Consider the following 18,636-nt stretch of genomic DNA (forward strand, 5'->3'; position numbering starts at 1 on the left):
GAATGGATAAACAAGAACGGTATATACATAGAATGGAATATTATGCAACCTTAAAAAGGAAGGAAATCCTGACACATGCTACCATATGGATGAACCCTGAGGACTTAAAGCTAAATGAAATAAGTCAGCCACAAAAAGCAAATGCTAGATGACTCCACATCTATGAGGTACACAGAGTCGTAAAATTCTCAGAGAGAGAAAGCAGAATGGTGGTTGCAGGGGTTGGGGGCAAGAGAAATCAGAAGTTGTTAAATGGGTAAAAGTTTTAGTTTTGCAAGATGAAAAAGTTCTGCTGATCAGTTGCACACCAATGTGACTATACTGGATTGTACACATAGAAACGGTTAAGACAGCAAGTTTTCTGTCATGTGTATTTTAGTACAATAAAAAATTTTAAAGTAAAAGGTATACATCCTCATTCTTGCCCCCACCATTCCCGCTTCTTCTGAGACATCCTTTATCCAAACCCCTCATCCCTACTCTTTGCAACCCAGCTTTTGTTTCTGTCATTTTACCGAACTGCTCTCTAAAACCCAGCAGATCTGTCCTCAGTGGGGACCCGAGTAATGCCCCCAATCCCCCATCTGTGACCTCTGCTCCTCTCTGGACTCCCCTTGCCCCGCCTACCTGATCTGCATCCACCACTGGGGACAACTGCCCGAACTTACGTCCTCCCTTCCTCTCCCACCTTCACTACCCCAGGAAGCTGTCAGTCTGTCAGTCGTAAGCTCCCTTTCTATACCTCCTGATCCTTACCTTTCACCTGGCCTACACATTCCCTATTCTCAGAGGGCTGAAGGAAGTCACCCAGAGCGTGTTGTTGTTCAGTCGCTCAGTCATGTCTGATTCTTTGTGACCCCATGGACTGCAACATGCCAGGCTTCCCTGTCCTTTACCATCTCCCGGAGATTGCTCAAACTCATGTCCACTGAGTCGGTGGTGCCATCCAACCATCTCATTTTCTGTCACCCCCTTCTCCTCCTGCCTTCAATCTTTCCCAGCATCCAGGTCTTTTCCAATAAATCAGCTCTTTGTATTAGGTGGCCAAAGTATTGAAGCTTCAGCTTCAGCATCATCAGTCCTTCCAATGAATATTCACGGTTGATTTCTTTTAGGATTGACTGGTTTCATCTCCTTACTTTGCACCCATAGTGTGCAAAAGCTAAAATCACTACCTGATAAGCTTTGTTACCTCTCTCTCTTGGTAGACCTGCCATGCTTTTGCACAAACATCTCTCAACTGCTGTAGTGGTGTCTTAACTTGACTCATTTTTAAGACTTCCCAGAACCTTGTCCTGTACTAATTAGACATTATAGGAGCTAGAGCTCTTTATGTCTATGCAAGAATTTGCTACTGTTTGTCTAATTCAGAGACCCCAAGAGGCTGCCCAGAGTGCAGATTTTTGGTATATTTGGCTTGCACAGTGTTGGCAAACACAAGTGTTTTTATTTTTTTAATAAGTTGCCAACATTTAAAAATCAGGAAGATTTCTCATAATGCTCTGGATTTCCAGATTCTCTTAAAAATTTAGAAGACTGGCAACAGTGAATCCACAGTTCTTCATGTGATTATCAGCTGTAGCAGGTACTCTTTTGATGGGTCAAGTGCTTGTCAACTTGTCCCAGGCCTGACCACTCCCTATGGCCTCTCCAACTCTGAGGCCCACTATAACAGCCATTGATTGTTGAGCGTAAGCCATGGCATTTCCTACACTTGGCCGTGTGACTCATTCACATTCCCTACCTGGACCTACTGGCCCAGCTGCTCAATCCAAGGTTGATTCAGTGTCCCTCTCAAGCCAACCACCTGGTTTCAATCGGCTTTCAGAAGCCAGGGGTGGGTTCTTCACTCCCTGAACCTCCAGCTCTCCTCCATGAGACACTCCCCATGAAACCTGTGGAAGCCTGTTTTGGGGCTCTGGGCATGAGGAGGCTCAGCTCTGGGAGCTGTTCAGGGGTTTCCATCCCCTCTTTGATTAAGGTCTATCCATTTGTCAAAGTGAGGTGGTCAAGAGTTCAGTCTCTTAAATCAGCTCAGTCACGTTCGAACAGGTGACTTCACCATGCTGCGATGCTGTTCTCTTGTGCAGAACGCGTCTGGATCCAGGGGTATCAAGAGGGATAACTGAAAAAGATGCCCATCGTGTCCTAGTGACTAGTGCTTAGAAATTGCACAGTCTGGGCCAGTTGCTATCTTTCTCCTTCTCCATTTTTCACTTTTGGATTTTAGCAAATCAGTCCTTTAATTTTTAGAAAACATCTAATTTTATTTTTCATTATCTGCTTTTATCTCAGTTTTCTATCATGAAAATGCAAATTTTCTAGTTTAATATTTTCAAAACTCTTTCTGAGATTTTCTGCATTCTTCTGCTAGACCATAATAGCAGGTTGGGAGCCAGGAAACCAGAACAGAGGGGCTGGAGAGAACACGCAAGATGAAGGGGCTGCCTGCCCACAACTCCTCAGCTGGCCTCTCCTTCCCTCCCACCATCCCCGTGGGAGTCCATTCTTAATGCAAGCCACTCACTGAAGTTTACCCCAAGCACTGAGAGAATCATAGGTCAATACAATAATCTCTCCCCATTCGCGATCCTAACACCACACTTGAGTAGTGTTTCTTGTGCCAGGTGCTGTTCCAAGGACCCAGACATAACTGAGTTAGCCCTCACAAGGCCCCCCACGAGGCAGCAGCTCTTCTGATGTCGATTTTCTACACGCAGAACTGAGGGTAAGCAGCCACAGCCAGTGACTGAGAGCTGGGGTTGGAGGGGGCTCTGACGGGGTGGTGTGCTCCAGGGGCTGGGCTGTAACCACTCCCGGAGTTCCCAAGGGTAAAGTGCTCAGGAAAGAGCTGGGCCAGTAAGGGAGACATAAACGCTTTCATCCCTTAGATTAACAGAGCTATGTCCCAGCCCTGTGAACCCCCCTATCCACAAACACACTGTGCTGGGAAAGCCCCAGCAACAGGCAAGAAGCAGCCAGAAAGAAAAGGAACCCCTAGTGTGTGCTATCCACGGAGTGGCGGGAAGGCTGGCCCACCCCTCTCCCAAAGCCCACCATGCTCCTTTCAAACTCCTGTCTCAGTACAATATGTTACCCTGGCACAGTCTTTCCGGGTCCCTAAATCCCTGGTGATTTCTTTCAAACTGTTTTATAAATCACCTCATTAACCCAGCCAAGGTTTTTTGTGTGGCGTGGTTTTTTTTCTCAAACTTCCTAACAATCTAATCACACCACGAACTGGAAGCTGTTTTTCTCTATCAACACTTGGATAAGAGATAAGAAAGCTAAAGCAGTTTTTCTGGCCTGAAAATTTCCCCGCCTTATCCCCATCTCTTTCAATTCTTTCCCATTTGAGATTGAACCACTCTGCATCTCTAATGCCATGAATTTTACCCAGATCCTTAGTACAGGGACTCACGCAATACCTTCCTAACTGGCCTCTTGCCTATGTTCTCTCAAAACAAAAATCTCTTTCTCTTACAGTAAAGCAGAAGTAAGCCTTTCAGTGAAGTCGTCATCCTTGTTATGAGGAAATACAGACAAGGTCCCCAGAAGGAATTACGTCTTTTCCTATTCAATTTCCACCTGCTGCGTCCAGACAGCTTCCCTGGCCTCCTGCAGCCTAGACTCTGCCGCACTGGCTAGCGGCTGGGGTCACCCTGGGGAGATCTCCCCAGTCTCCCCTGCCAGCTGACGTCTGCCAGCATCATCTCATCGTCCCCGTGTTGTCTGTCCTGAGGATGAGGGTCATGTTAAAACTCTGCTGGGAAACCACCAGGATCTGGTCTCCAGTTGCAGGCACTGCACTGCTCCTAATTCCTTCCAATATGTCATGCTGTGTCCACCACTGGACTGGACACCTCTGGAGGGCAAAAGAGCATCCACTCGATTTTAACAACTCCACAGCCCCGCACACACAGTGCTCGATAGCTGGCTCTCTCCCTCCTCTGCCTCCAGAGTGCCTCCTCAGCACCCTCCCTGCTTCCAGCCCTGTGCATTCCTGATTCTAAAGGCCAGGGTACTGTCTTGGGGGGCAGAGTTACATGGACTGCTTTAAATTGGGTTTACTCTAGTGCCCCTAGCATTGCACACCCACACCAGATTGTGCAGTATTTAAACATCCTATGTGAATGGTTGAAATAATGAGTACCTTCTGCTGGGTGGCAGTTTTCTTTAAAGACCACACTTGACATAGACAAACAGGCTTCCTTTCCTGGATGTCTTAGCAACAGGTCTGGGACCTAACCAAAAAAATTAAGCCAGGGGCCTATAATATTTTGGAGACACTATCTAACAAGTTGTCAGCTGTCCCCTGAATAAGCTCTGAACACTGTCTGAATTGCTTTGTACTTTATTATGTCCCCACCTCTCACACTCAATTGAGAGTCACAAGCAAATGATAAGTTTATTTCTGAAATCTTAAAACCCTCTCATATCAGAGAGTGCTCTCCCCGGCTCTCCTCTTACCTGAGCCTGACCCCTCTCTAGCCACACCTCATTCTACATTTCTCCCCATTTAACACTTAACTGCTCTTCACTGTATCCCCCTACTTTTCAAAAGTCATCTAATGAGTTAATCAACCAAGTAATGTTTCACTATACGCAGACAAGTCCTACCATTGACATTCCCAGATAAAATATGTGTGGTTTTTTAAGTGAGGTGTAATTTATACCTCAGTTAAAATATAACATACAGATCTAAAATGTTTAAATAAAATATACAGATCTAAAGCGTCTGACAAGTGTAACAATCCTGAAATACATAAAGAATTACATTTTTGGAGAGTGATCATAATGGTGGGTTGTAGAGCTAGGGCCATGTGTTCCAGTAGAAGACTAGAAACGGTATGAGAAGAGCGGTTGGGGCCTTCCACCCACAGTGAGCTGTTTCACCTCTGGGCCCTCCACTTCCTCAGGTGATCAATACAAAGACTGGACCAATGGCTTCAGAAAGCCTTCTTGAACTTATTCTGTCACTAAACAGGATATGTAGGCAGACAAGCAGGGAGCTGTCCTTGAACGCTCCCGAGGAGGGCAGGAGCCTTGAGGCCTAGGCCTCCCGCTTCAGTTAGCCTGTGCTTCTTTTGTTTAGATCAGGTTTCTGTAAGCCATGGCAAACCCCGAGGCAGAACAGGATTTCCCTGACTTTGTTCAGCCCTCGAACTAAGAACGGGTTTTACATTTGCAAATGGTTGAAAAAAGCCAAAAGAAAAATAATATTTCATAATGCATGAAAATTACATGAAATTCACATTTCAGGTCCCATAAATAAAGGTTCATTGGAATATAGCCAAGCTCACTTATTTGCATATTTGCCTATGGCCGGTCTCACAGTACAACAGAGTTGAGTAGTTGCATCAAAGATCACATGGCTCCAAAATAGAAAATATTTACTATCTGGCCCTTTACAGAAAAAGTTTAACAACCCTTGCTTTAGACCATCTAGGTCATAGACTGCGGGCTGGTATCACTCTCTCTTCCCGTGTTTAAGTAGACTTCAGGATAGATTTCCAGGAACTCTTATTTCTAAAAACACTTGAACCAGCAATGGGCAATTCCCTACACACTGTCATTAGTCCCTTAATAAGAAAAAGCCTTTGCAGACAAAGACAACACATATATACAGAATACAGGGCAGGAGTGATCCTCTGGGAACACATTTCTTATAAACAGAGCAAATGATGATTAGTAGTACATTTGTCCAAATCAATTCACTCCTATAACCTCCACTCTAGAAAACTCAAGTTCAACTCATTAAGTGCATACATGAAATATGTACAGCTTTTCTGTATGTCAATCATACCTCATAAAATGGTTTAAAAAAAGGAAAAATCAAGTTCATAATTTCCACAACACTTCAGGAACTAACATGTGACTAAGGAAGAACAAGGAATTGGTCTTGATGAATATAAAAATGAGAATTATTACCTCCCTGGTGGTACAGTGGGTAAGAATCTGCCTGTCAATGCAGGGGACACAGGTTCAATCTCAGGTCCAGGAAGATTCCACATGCCTTGGAGTAACTAAGCCCGCAAGCCACAACTATGAGCCTGGCAGCTGCAACTACCGAAACCTGCACATCTGGAGCCTTGTTTCACAACAAGAGACGCCATCACAAGGAGAAGCTTGTGAACCACAACAAAGAGTGAGCGCCAGCTTGCTGCAACTAGAGAAAGCCTGAGTGCAGCAATGAAAGAAGACCTAGTGCAACCAAAAATAAATAAATAAACAGACAAATAAATTTTTAAAAAATAAAAATTAGAATCACTTTAGTAATCCAGCCATTCCTGGATTAGGAATCTACCTATTCCTGGATTAGGAATCCAGCTAATCCAGTCTATTGATATTGTTAGGCTTTGGTCCTACTTCAAATACTTCTTCTTTTAGACGTCCTAAGTAGGACTAAAAGAAGTAGGACTAAAAGAAGTACTACTTCTTTTACTAAAAAAAACTTTACCTTTCTGTTTTTCCATTTAATCCACAGCATTTCAATCACTGGCCTGTAAATCAAATTTAAATAAAGAATGAATAGCATCAGGAATTCCCTGGCGGTTCAGTGGTTAGGAGTCTGGGCTTCCACTGCTAGGAGCCCAGGTTCAATACCTGGTCAAGGAATTAAGGTCCCACAAACCATGTAGCACAGCCAAAAATAAATAAATGTATTTATTTTAAAAATGAATGATTGGTATCAAAATGCTTTCCATCAAAACTATAAATTATTCTCATAGGCAATATAGGCAAATGTATTTTTTTAAATTCATTTATTTATTTTTGGCTGTGCTGGGTCTTTGTTGCTACATGGGCTTTTCTCTGGTTGCAGTGAGTGGCGGCTACCCTCTAGTCGTGGCGCATGGGCTTCTCATTGCAGCGGCTTCTCATTGCGGTGACTTCTCTTGTTACAGCGCACAAGCTCTAGGGGTGTGGGCTTCAGTAGCTGTGGCACGTAGGCTTAGCAGTTGCAGCTCCCAGGCTTCAGAGCACAGGCTCAGAAGTTGTGACACATGGGCCTAGCTGCTCCACGGCATGCAGGATCTTCCCAGACCAGGGATCCAACTCGTGTCCCCAGCATTGGCAGGTGAATTCTTCACCATTGAGCCACCAAGGAAGTCCTGTTCGTACCATTCTTACAGAAATGTGTTAATTAGGGAAAACAAAAACCTACAACTAAAGGGGCTGACTAGAGGGGGAAAAAAGTCCTTCAAAAGAAATAGGCCAGCTCGGTTAAAAAAAACAACTCCTACAAAAGAAATATGCCATAGGGGAAAAAAACACTATGGTGATATCTATTTTTATATTTGTATGACAATCAACAGAGCCATGGTCATATCTCCAACACAACCTTTACGGAGACCTGTGGAAAACCTCACACAGGTGGGAAGGCAAAACAATATGTCTCCTGGGGACCACAAGTTCATATAGTCACATGCCTTTTGCAAACTATGAAGCATAATTTAAATTTAAGGCAGGCCTGAAAGCAACCCAAATGTCCATCAACAGATGACTGGATAAACAAAATGTGGTCTATCCATACAACAGACTATTATTCACCCATAAAAAGGAATGGAGTACTGACACATGCTACAGTGTACATATATCTTAAAACATAATGCTAAATGAAAGAAGTCAGAAAATCCCGTTCCATTTATATGAAATATCCAGAACAGGCAAATCTATAGAGATCGTTAATAGATTAACATAATGGGTTTAGGGCCAGAGGGGGAAGGGTGGTGATAGCTAAAGGGAACAAAGTTTCTTTTTGAGATGATAAAAATGGTCAAAGCTTGACTGCAATGATGGTTACCTAACTCTGTGAATACAATTAAAAAAACAACAACAATGAATTGTTTAAAAGATGAACTGTATGATATTTAAATTATATCTTAATAAAGCTGTTTAAAATTTTTTCAAGGCAAGCAAAAGATGTTAATTAAACAACAAGTTTTGGGGATGTGTTTAAGATTCATAAAAACTGTCAATGCTATTTTTACGTCTACTGTAAAGAAAAACAAAACCTAAATCAGTCTTATTTCCATCAAGACAGCTAAAAATTTTAAGTATACTGAACACAATGCTCTTTTTAAAAAGTTTAGTACAATTATAACTGATCTTTTACAGCAGATACAATTTTAAAAGATGAAATTACCTACTAACCATCTTTGCCTCTTAGACCACTATTTGAACAAAGTTTCAGAGTATCTGGAAACATCTGAAAGCCAAAGAATCTCTGCTAATATCTACGAAGAGAAAAATTTCTTATAACACTGGCCTCTCATCCAGAGAGAGAAGGGAAATGTGTACACTTTGAAACTTGTCCTTTTTAAAATTTCTTTCTTGCTAAGAAGCTTTATATTTCTTAGAAGTTGTTTATCAGCCTTAAAGGAGAAACTCATATTTCTAGTCTTATTACACTTCAGGTGAAGAAGGCATTTTCCTAAGGTATTCTTATAACTTCACAGGAACAATGCTGGATGCCCGAGATATCTGAGTTCTTGCCTCGGCATCCGACCCAGGGGTGGTGGGGGTGTGGGGGGAAGGCCAGCAGGGGTGGTCTGTCCTGGCCGCCACTCGATTCTCCATAATCGAGCACAGCACACAAGGTACAGAGTAGGCACTGTGATACATTTATCAAGCTGAATCAAGAGCTGGGGATTACATCAAGTTATTCTCAAATCATTTTAATTAATTTATGGGGAAAAGTTCCACAGAAATTTGAATAATTTCTGTGATCAGGATCAGCAAATATCAGCAATATATAGAAGATCAGCAAATATCAGATGCTAAGGCACATCATATTTTCCTTGTCCCATGCTGGAGCTACTTGGGGAACAGAGAAATAGACTTCTGATACATAACTGCCCCTTCTCAAGAAGTTCGGAAATTAGTGGCTCAAAGCAGTCAGACATGAAACAGTTAAACAGGGAGCCAGTTTCCAAGTAGTGGAGAGAACAGTGGATTCACAGGAATTGAGGTGCAATCAGGACTGCCCTAGTGCAGGGTCATCTCCAGGAGCGTGGGTAAAACACAAAGTAGCCCACTGGCCAGGGTGTGGTGGAGAGGAAATGAGAAGGGGCAGACACATGTGTTCTACCAACCCTTCCAGGGAGAGGAACGGGGACGCAGGAGAGGCAGGGAGGGCATAGGCAGGGAAGGGGTGAGGGGGTGGAATGGAAGAGCTCCAGGAGGGCTGTGGCCAGGCCAGGCCTGCAAATGATGCCTGCAGAATTGGAAAACAAATAATCTGAGAAACTTACTTAATATTGAATTTTCAGTTTTGAAAACAGTTCTTCTTATTCCCAGCCTCATCGTTCCTCCCAAATTGCCAGGGTTGTGCTCCGGCATATCAATCACCTTAGGAAACAAAACAAGCCCAGTTTTGGATCTTGCAAAAACATTATTTTCCAAATTTCAAGGTTTACTTTTAGGGGATGCTCACCAAGTAAGGATGTTCCCTAAAAAATAAAATTCGATCGTTCCTTCCAGTTTTCCTATTCAAACACGGTTATGCTTTTATACACTCCTCACAGTATGCTGCCTTTTCGTCTCTGCTTCTCATCTTTCATTCAAATCACAGGTACAAAATTTATTGGGAGCATCTTCATGACCTCCCTCCTGTCATTATTCAAACTCAGTTTTCGTCAATGTTCACACTTCAAGTTCTGGCCTTCTGGGACCTTCCACATTGGTCTTCATGTCCCTCATAATAATAACCCTCTGCTGCTGCCCAGTCCGTTTCCTAAAGATTTTCTAAAAGCAAATGGCACTAATACAGTCAGCTATTGGTATCTGCAGATGCCGAACCCATGGACATGGAGGGCTGACTGTACTTATCTGCAGAAAATTTTTAGAAGGAGTCCTTTTTTTTGGCCCGTGCTGCGGCATGCAGGATCTTAGTTCCCTGACCAGGAATCAAACCCGTGTCTCCTGCAGTGGAAGCACAGAGTGTTTAACCACTAGACTTCCATGGAAGTCCTCTAGAATGATTCTTTTTATTAAAAATATATATCATCTATTCTAGCATATCCCATAGCTCAGAAACCTAAGCATCACCCTGGATCTCCCTCTCCTTCATCCCTCACATCCAACGTGTCAAGTTGTATTCACTTAGCCACTCCAGACTTCCTGCATCCATCCACACAGTTCCTACTACACCCATTACCATAGCCTTTCACCCAGGCTGAGGACGGAGTTCACTAACTAGCCACAACCCACATTTACACACCCCCCACTACCCTGCACACTGCAGGCAGAGTGGTCATGGTATTTCTCCTGCTTAAAATCCTTCACTACGTGGTGCTGGCCCAGCCGAGCCCTTCGGCCTCACTTCCCATGACTTTACCCTCCCACCCCAAGCCAGTCACCGAGCCCTCCTTCAGTTCAAGTGCATCTTCTTTCCTGCCACCAGGAGGACTTTGAACATCTCTCACTCCCCTACTCTCTTTTCCTAAATTAATCCATCCTTAACTTTAAGATCTTAGTTCAACTGTCCAATATGAGTTTCCTGGGAACTGATCCTCCCAGGCATCACAGCCTAGTTGGGGTCCTCTAGCAACATGTTCCCTGTCACTGTGTCCCCTTCAGTTTGTGTGAACAGTGCTTTGTGTGCCAGACTGAATCTCTAGGAGCTGGGCTGCTTTTTGCTTTTCCTGTCGCATTCCCAGCCCCCAGCACACCCGGAGCTACAGCTGGTGTGCACAGAATGGATGCATGGAGGACTGCATGAACTCAGAACTTCAGATTTCAGATTTGTCTTCAGGATTAATTCACAGAAATGCAGAAACACGTGATTTTTATGAAAAGCCTGCTTTTGTTCGTCATCGGTCTATTTTCTCAGTTCTGTTCACTACAGTCTCATGGTTTTACTTCACCTTTTAAAAGTTGTTAAAAAAGACTATAGTTGGGTGATTTAACCTGTTCTAATGGAATTGCTCAAGTTTCCTCTCATAAAACCTTTCTGTCCTTGTTTTTTTCTATACCTTAACTACCACCTAGTGCTCTACAGGAAACCTTGACAACTGGAATTTTCCAAGAACTTGTCTGATCTTATCAATGCCCCAGGACTTTCTGAGCCACCTGAACCCTGTGGCCCCAGTATACTGTAAGAGTCATTGAGGGGAAGGGGTGGAGAAGAAAACTTGACTACATGCCTTGGCAGATGAAGTGCTCAGTTCTGAAGTGCTCAGTTCTGAAGTGCTCTTGGCCTTGGCACGTCTTTCCTATCTTCCTGGGTCAGCTAATTACAGCTAGATTAAGTATTATGGGAGTGAGGTGAGAGAGGGCATTAGCTTCCAGTTCAGAAAGCTGAGCTGCTAATAAATGCCCAGCCCTTTGGGTATTTTCTACAAAAGAGTAGATAAGACTATATTACCTGCCACAGACTCATAAGAAGTCCTAGACTGATTCACAGCTTCAATTTCCACTTCAGTTGAAGACAATCTGAACCCTTTAGGAAGACTACAGCAATAAACTCCCCTGGTTTCTTCTTGTAAGTGTAATGTGATGCTTCAAGTCACCCTTACTTACTGTACTGGATTTTTCCACTCAGGAAGAGTGTTTTTTTCAGTTATTAGCATGTTTGGAATTCAAGGACTGTTCTGATATAAATCACTGAGAATGGTGTCAAATGACCCAACTAAGAACAGGAATCCTGCCTTACTGCTTACTTACTTGGGATGAATCTGACAAACACAAGGCCAGAAAACACTTCCAAAAGAGATATTTCCAAAAGCTAAATGCAGTGGGCACAGGGCTGCCTAAGGGTCTTAAATATTCCTCCAACATAGGAGGAAGTCTGGAAATTCCTGAAAGAGCAATATAAGAATATTATTTAGATACACGAAGGTAAATATCAAGAGAAACAGCTATAAGAGTTGAGGGTGGTAAAGAGAAGGTGCGGATTACTGAATTTTTTCATTATAAACTTTTTGCAATTGTTGGCTCTTTCAACTTTGAACACAGCATTACTTTAACGAAAATACAAATAGAAGGCCCAAATGGTGAAATATATCATGTAGGCCTTCCACTAGGGTATTTGTTCACATTATCCCCACTGTTTCATAGCAATAAGTAAGACCTTCTCCTGAAATGATAGCACAGAAAGAAATCCCAAGGTGTAACTGCCATGGTGACCCTCCAATTAAAATGTGCTACCATAGAAACCATTGGAGAGGCCAACAAAATGTTATAGAAAAGATGGGGGAGCAGATGGAAGTAGTTTTCCAACTCTGAATGATGCCCTGAACAGCACTGAAAGAAGAAAGGCAGAGCGAGAACCGACAGGAGGCCTCATCCAGTGGATGCCCATCACACACTCACTAGAAGAGCATCCAGGCCAGGCACCAGCTGGGGGACACAAACACACCAGAAGGGAACAGCCGGGGAAGGCAGAGACACAGGGCACTCCTGGCTGTGCCGGGCCCAGCCATCTGCCTTGCAAAGTTGTCAGGCCGTCCTACCAGATCTAAAGATGACAATAAGACTGCCTCTCAGGTTACAGGTGACCGGATTCAGCAACAAAATTAAGGAAACCATCTTTGTTCCTGGCATTCCTTCCACAAAAAGCCTGAGAAATAGGAGAACATCACAGTTTCAAAATATATCTTTTATCATTACTGGGGTGGTTAAAGAAAAGAATCTCAGAAATCCTTTACTTTTAATCCCCAACATTTCCAAAATACCCTAGATTTTGCATCTAAGAGGAAGAGGCTTCTACCATTGCAAAAAGGGTCGCCTTTGCCCATTCTGAGCTTGCCCAAATACAAGCTGTCACGTGATCCCCACTATAGATCCATCCTTTCTTGGAACAGAGCCACAGACCAGAAGAAAAATAAAAAAGGATCAATAAGTAACGAATATTGGTGGTGATAAAGCTTTAGGAGATGTAAAAGTGTCATGTAAGGATAAACATGGCCCTAATTAACCTTTACCAAAGTTTCTGCAGTCTATGATAAAAGTGTAATGGGTTTAAGACTTCGGGAGTCCTGGGTGCCTTACACAAGAAAGTCTAGGGAAGTTAGACTCCCTTATCAAAAATGAAAATCCTTTTTTTTTTTTTTTGGCCGCACTGCGTGGCTTGTGGATCTTAGTTTCCCAACCAGGGATTGAACCCAGGCCCTCAGCAGTGAAAGCACAGAGTCCTAATCACTGGACCGCCAAGGAATTCCCAAAGACGGAATTCTTAAATGGCAGTGTGAGAAAGAGTACAAGCCTTCTGACCTACCTGACAGAGCCCTGGTAAGCCCAGCTTCTCCCATGTCCCTGGCCTCTGGACATTTCATCTGGGAACACTCGGGGAGGCTATCTCCCAGCAGATCATCTCCAGTAGCTAGCCAGCTATAACAACCTCCATCAATGCAGATCAAATATAAACCCTCCCATGTGACACTCAGGTTCCACCTCATTCAGGAACCATCTATGCTCTTCCTACATATTCTAACTTGTGGTTTCTACCTCAGCTTGGACAAGTTCATGGCCAATGGCACCTCTGCTTCTGTCCCTACAACTCTACTATGTACATATTGCCTCTTCACTACTTCCCCTGAGATGGCTGCTCCCCACCATCCCCACATGGGCTCATGCTTTAGGGGCACCTTCCAGTTCTCCTTATCACGCCATACTTAATGCCAATGTTATGCTACCCTATCAAAGAAATGACCTACACATTGCTAATTCATTTCAAGTAAGCGGTAGGCTGAATAATGGCTTCCCAAAGATGTCCAAGTCCTAGTCCCCAGAAACTATGAATATGTTGCCTTCCATGGCAAAAGGGATTTTGCAAGCCTCATTAATTAAGGCTTTTGAGATGGGAAGATTACCTGGGGTTATCTGGGTAGGCCCAATGTAACCACAGAGTCTTCATAAGAGGAAGCAGGAGGGTCAGGATCAGAGATGGAGATGTAACAATAAAAGAGGTCAGAGTGAAAGGGAGAGAGGGAGGTTGGAAGAGGCCACATGGCTGGCTTTAAAAATGGAGGAAAGGGCCATGAGCAGGCAGTCTCTAGAAACTGGAAAAGGCAAAGAAATAGATTTTCCCCTAGAGCCACCAGAAGAAATGCAACTCTACCAACCCACTTCTGAGCTCCAGACCTGTAAAAAAAAAAGTAAAGTTGTCACTACATTGGTGGTAATCTGTTACAGCAGTGATAGGAATCTAATATAGTCCTTTACTGTATACAACTTTAACCTCTTCAATCATTTCATATATGCGTCTCCTCTCAGAAACTAAAGTATGGTCTTCTCACACACAAGGACTAGATCTTCTTTTTTAGTTCCACCAGAGTTCAGCACAGTGTCAGGTTCAGATCAAGCACTCCCTCATTAAATCTCCCTGGATTTTAATTAAAAATTAACAGAGGAGGCCCAGGTACTGGTCAGTGAGCCTACATGGAGTAGAGAGTCTCTGAGATCAAGTTGCAGACAGAAGGGGAAGGGCAGTGGCCTGTTCTGAGCCTGAGGCACACTGGGCCCAAGCCCAACTCCCACCTGATACACGTGATACAGGGTCAGCACTTTCCTACAGCCTCAGGGCAGTGTGAGGATGGAATCTATAATGATGAAAGTATTGAGCAGTCTTAGAAACATGTACATATTTTCCAGCTTTTGAAATCTGGTTTTTTCCATCAGTAAAGAAGGTCTGTTATTTACACCAGGAAAAGAAGACTCATACTTTCAGGTGTGATTATGACACAAGTCTAAGTCCTACCTCTGGGCCTCACACTAACATTGTTGACCAGCTCTCCTCACAGAAGCCTACTCCTGAGACTGGGCAGGTGGCATGGTGGCTGAGAGTGCAGCCTGGCCTTGGACTTAAATTCCAGCTCTGCCAGTTCCCAGTGATGTGACCTTGACTGGGTCCTTGTCCATCTCCATACACGAGCATCCACTTCACAGGGATGCTGTAGGACTTCTGGAGCTAACAGGTCATGTGTGGAGGCAGCTTCCCTGGTGGCTCAGCGATAAAGAATCCACCTGCCAAAGCATGAGACACGGGTTCAATCCCTGGTCCAGGAAGATCCTACATGCTGTGGAGTAACTAAGCCCATGGACACAACTACTGAGCCTGCGCTCTAGAGCCACAACTACTGAAGCCCACTAGCCTAGAGCCTGTGCTCAACAACAAGAAAAGCCACTGCAATGAGATGTTTGAGCACCACAACTAGAGAATAGCCCCCCACTCACTGCAGTTACAGAAAAGCCCATGCAGCAATAAAGATTCAGTAGAACCAAAAATAAACTAAATAAATAATTTTTTTAATTAAAAAAAAATGAGAGTCACTCAGTTGTGTCCAACTCTTTGCAACCCCATGGACTATACAGTTCATGGAATTCTGTAGGCCAAAATACTGGATTGGGTAAGCCACTTCTTTTCCAGGGAATCTTCCCAACCCAGGGATCGAACCCAGGTCTCCTGCACTGCAGCCGGGTTCTTTACCAGGTGAGCCACCAGGGAAGCCCAATTTAAAAAAAAAAGCAGCCTTCAATAGTCATGGGTTAGGAGGAACCCAGGGCAGAGGCTGGAAGTGGAAGGTGAACTCCACCATGGAGGTGTCCCTTTTAGGGACAGCAGTGCTCTGGAAGTCAGGATCTCTTCCAAACCTCAGCATCAAAAGCAACATGAACCAAGAGACAGCACTTCACACCCATTTTGCTATGCGGAGCCCAGAGGTGCTCTCTGAGGCACTGCTATTGTGGTCTTTGAGTAGAATAACCCGGCCACCAAAGCCTGTAGTAGCCCGAGCTTATAAAATAAGTTACTCTCGGCTTTCCTAGGAAAAACTGAAGTCTGTCCAAAGATCAAGCAATTGAACAGTCAGATGAAATAACCTTTGCCTCTCCATTTTTCCATTACCCATCTTATGCCTGTCATTTTTTCCGCTTTCTCTGGTTTCAAAATGCACTCTTTTGAACACACCCTGTATTTATCGCCCATCTCCATACATTTTTAGTTAATGTTTCATAAGAATATCTATTGGTGGATTTCATGTTTCCCACTTCAGGTTTACCCCCAAGCTTGAGTCTACAGGTGAAGAGAAAAATAAGAGACAAGAGAGGTCACTGGCAGAGGTGAGCAAGTAACAATACAAGAGGATCAATGGGGTGTTTTTCCAGTTCTGTTAGCATTAGGTGTTGTTTAGTTGCTAAGTCGTGTCTGACTCTTTTGCAACCCTATGGACTATAGCCCCCCAGGCTCCTCTGTCCATGGGATTTTCCAGGCAAGAACACTGGAATGGATTGCCATTTCCTTCTCTAAGGAATCTTCTCGACCCAGGGATCAAACCCACATCTCCTGCATTGGCAGGAGGATTCTTTACCGCTGAGCCACCAGGGAAGCTAAACCCTCCATTAGCATTTACCATAAGCCTAACTTCTGACAACAAGCAGCACTGGGCCTATTTTAATCAGAGGTCCTCCCTTGAAACTAGAGATATGAAGCCTAAAAGATTGTTAACCAATACTGTTTCAAATGTTTTTCTTAGAGTTAGTTTTATATATACACACGCTCACACACGTGTCATATATACAATATGTCATGTGTTATAGATAATATATATTATGTCATACAATATATACTTGTTAAAATCATATAGATATACTGTTATTAAGATCATATATAATTATTAAAATCACTTCTTTGGGACGTCCCTGGTGGTCCAGGGGCTAAGACTCTGTGTTCCCAATGCAGAGGGCCCAGGTTCAATCCCTGATCAGGGAAACAGATCTCATGTGCCACAAGGAAAAGATCCCACACAAGGGGAACGAAGTAAATATTTTTAACAATCATTTCTTCAATATAGACTCAAGAAATAAAACAATTACCATGTTGATTTTAGCTCACAAGTGCTAATCTGAAAGAACAGATGATTTAAGATGCTATATCAACAACTGATGAGATGTGAATACAGGCTGTGATAATGAATGGCACTGTGGTTGTGCAGGATGGCCTTGCCCTTAGTAAACAAGATGCTGAGGTATCTAGTGGGTGTCTGGATATCTGTAACTGATTCTAAAATGGTTGAGGCGAGAAGGGTTGTCCATAGAAAAAGAAAGCAAATGTGGAAATGTTAGTAATTAGTAAATCTGAGCGAAAGTTGGGTTGATATTCATTGACTTTTCCTAAAAATTTTCTGTAGATTTGAATTTTTTTTAAAAAAATGTGCTATATGAAAAACATATTTCTTCTCATAACCATTCAACAAAAGCCTCCTTCCTCCCAGGTAAAACAGAGCATAAGTATAAAATCCTGAGAAATTCTCTAAAATCTTGATTAAAATACATTACCAAAATCAGAACACTATTTTTTTATATTTTACAAGTAAAAGCAAAATGCCTGTCTTTAAGAAGTGAGTTAGCACACAGTCAGTATTATGCATGGAAGTGTCTCAGTCGCTCAGCCATGTCCAACTCTTTGCAACCCCATGTCTGTAGTCTGCCAGGCTCTCCTGTTCATGGAATTCTCCAGGCAAGAATACTGGAATAGGGTGCCATGCCCTTCTCCAGGGGATCCTCCCAACCCAGGCATCGAAACCATGTCTCCTGCATTGCAGGCAGATTGCTTTACCATCTGAGCCACAGGGGACCCCACTGATGCATACCATAGTCAAATAATCTGTAATAAAGGCTAGAATAACATACACAAGACAGCTAAAATGCATGGAATGGATCAAGGGTCAGGATTGGTGGAAGCTTTCAAGAATCTCTATACATAAGATTTCACATTTGTTCTTCAAGGTAAATAAGGTCTTAGAATTTTAGAACTGAAAAGCATAGAGAGAAATACAGTGCAATATTTCAATCTTGAATCTGTACATAATTAACAAAGGGTCAGAGAAAAATAAATAAAAAATAGAAAAGGTCCATAAAAGTATGGATGTATACAAGTATTTAAATGCTTGTAAGTGCTTTTAAAGTTGATCTGGAACCCCTTCTTATGAGTTACAATCAGTATTGGAATAATGTTCCTGGGAAATGTCCTAATTCTTTCACAAAACTCTTTCCAAGAGAAATAAAATTAAGTTACCAATTTTAAATCCTGGCAGTTCCAAAAGTTTTAAGTAATTCCAATTGAATAAAAGTAAGTCAACTGTTTTCACAAGTTTTTAGAATGATTAACAAAATAGATTTGGCAAGGAAAAGCAATGAAGAAATAAAAAGCACATATGAGAACAATAAATAATGAAAAAGTTGAAAAAAAGACCATGCTACCCGGCAATATTGCTTTACCAAATGAAACCACAAATTATTGTGTATCTTCCCCCCCCACCCACTTCTTAAACCTGCTTCTTGATGATACTTTACTCATTATTATTCAAAAATTTAAGCCGCTTCGGGTGACAGGGTCTAGGGAAGGGGCGGCAGGTACCATGTCGGGGCTCTGAAGGAGGCAAGAAGCCCTTGAAGCAAGCCAAGGAGATGGGCGAGATAAGGCATTCAAGCAGAAACAGAAGGTGGAGTAGAAGAAACTAAAAATAAGAGCTAAAAGCTAAGGCATCGGGGAAAGGCCCTCTGGTCATAGGTAGAATTAAGAAATCTGGAAAAAAGTAAGCTGTCCCTTGCACCTGAGGCAATGATGACCCTTAGTTCCATTTCTGCGTAAACATGTGAATTCCTTGCCATAACATCTGTTGCCATTTATAACTA

General features: G+C 42.9%; 1 protein-coding gene across 5 annotated transcripts in view; it reads right to left on the reverse strand.

Annotated features, from left to right (window-relative positions):
• CTPS2 (CTP synthase 2) overlaps positions 1–18,636 on the reverse strand; it is a 116,805-nt gene that overhangs the window by 29,678 nt on the left and 68,491 nt on the right. For all 5 annotated transcript variants that reach the window (XM_065915924.1, XM_065915923.1, XM_065915927.1 and 2 more), the window contains exon 14: positions 9,255–9,351. In XM_065915924.1, coding sequence (XP_065771996.1) covers positions 9,255–9,351 — 97 coding nt within the window. The remainder of the gene's footprint in view (positions 1–9,254; positions 9,352–18,636) is intronic.

Source organism: Muntiacus reevesi, chromosome X (genome assembly GCF_963930625.1).
Source record: "Muntiacus reevesi chromosome X, mMunRee1.1, whole genome shotgun sequence".
Taxonomy (NCBI): Eukaryota; Metazoa; Chordata; class Mammalia; order Artiodactyla; family Cervidae; genus Muntiacus; species Muntiacus reevesi.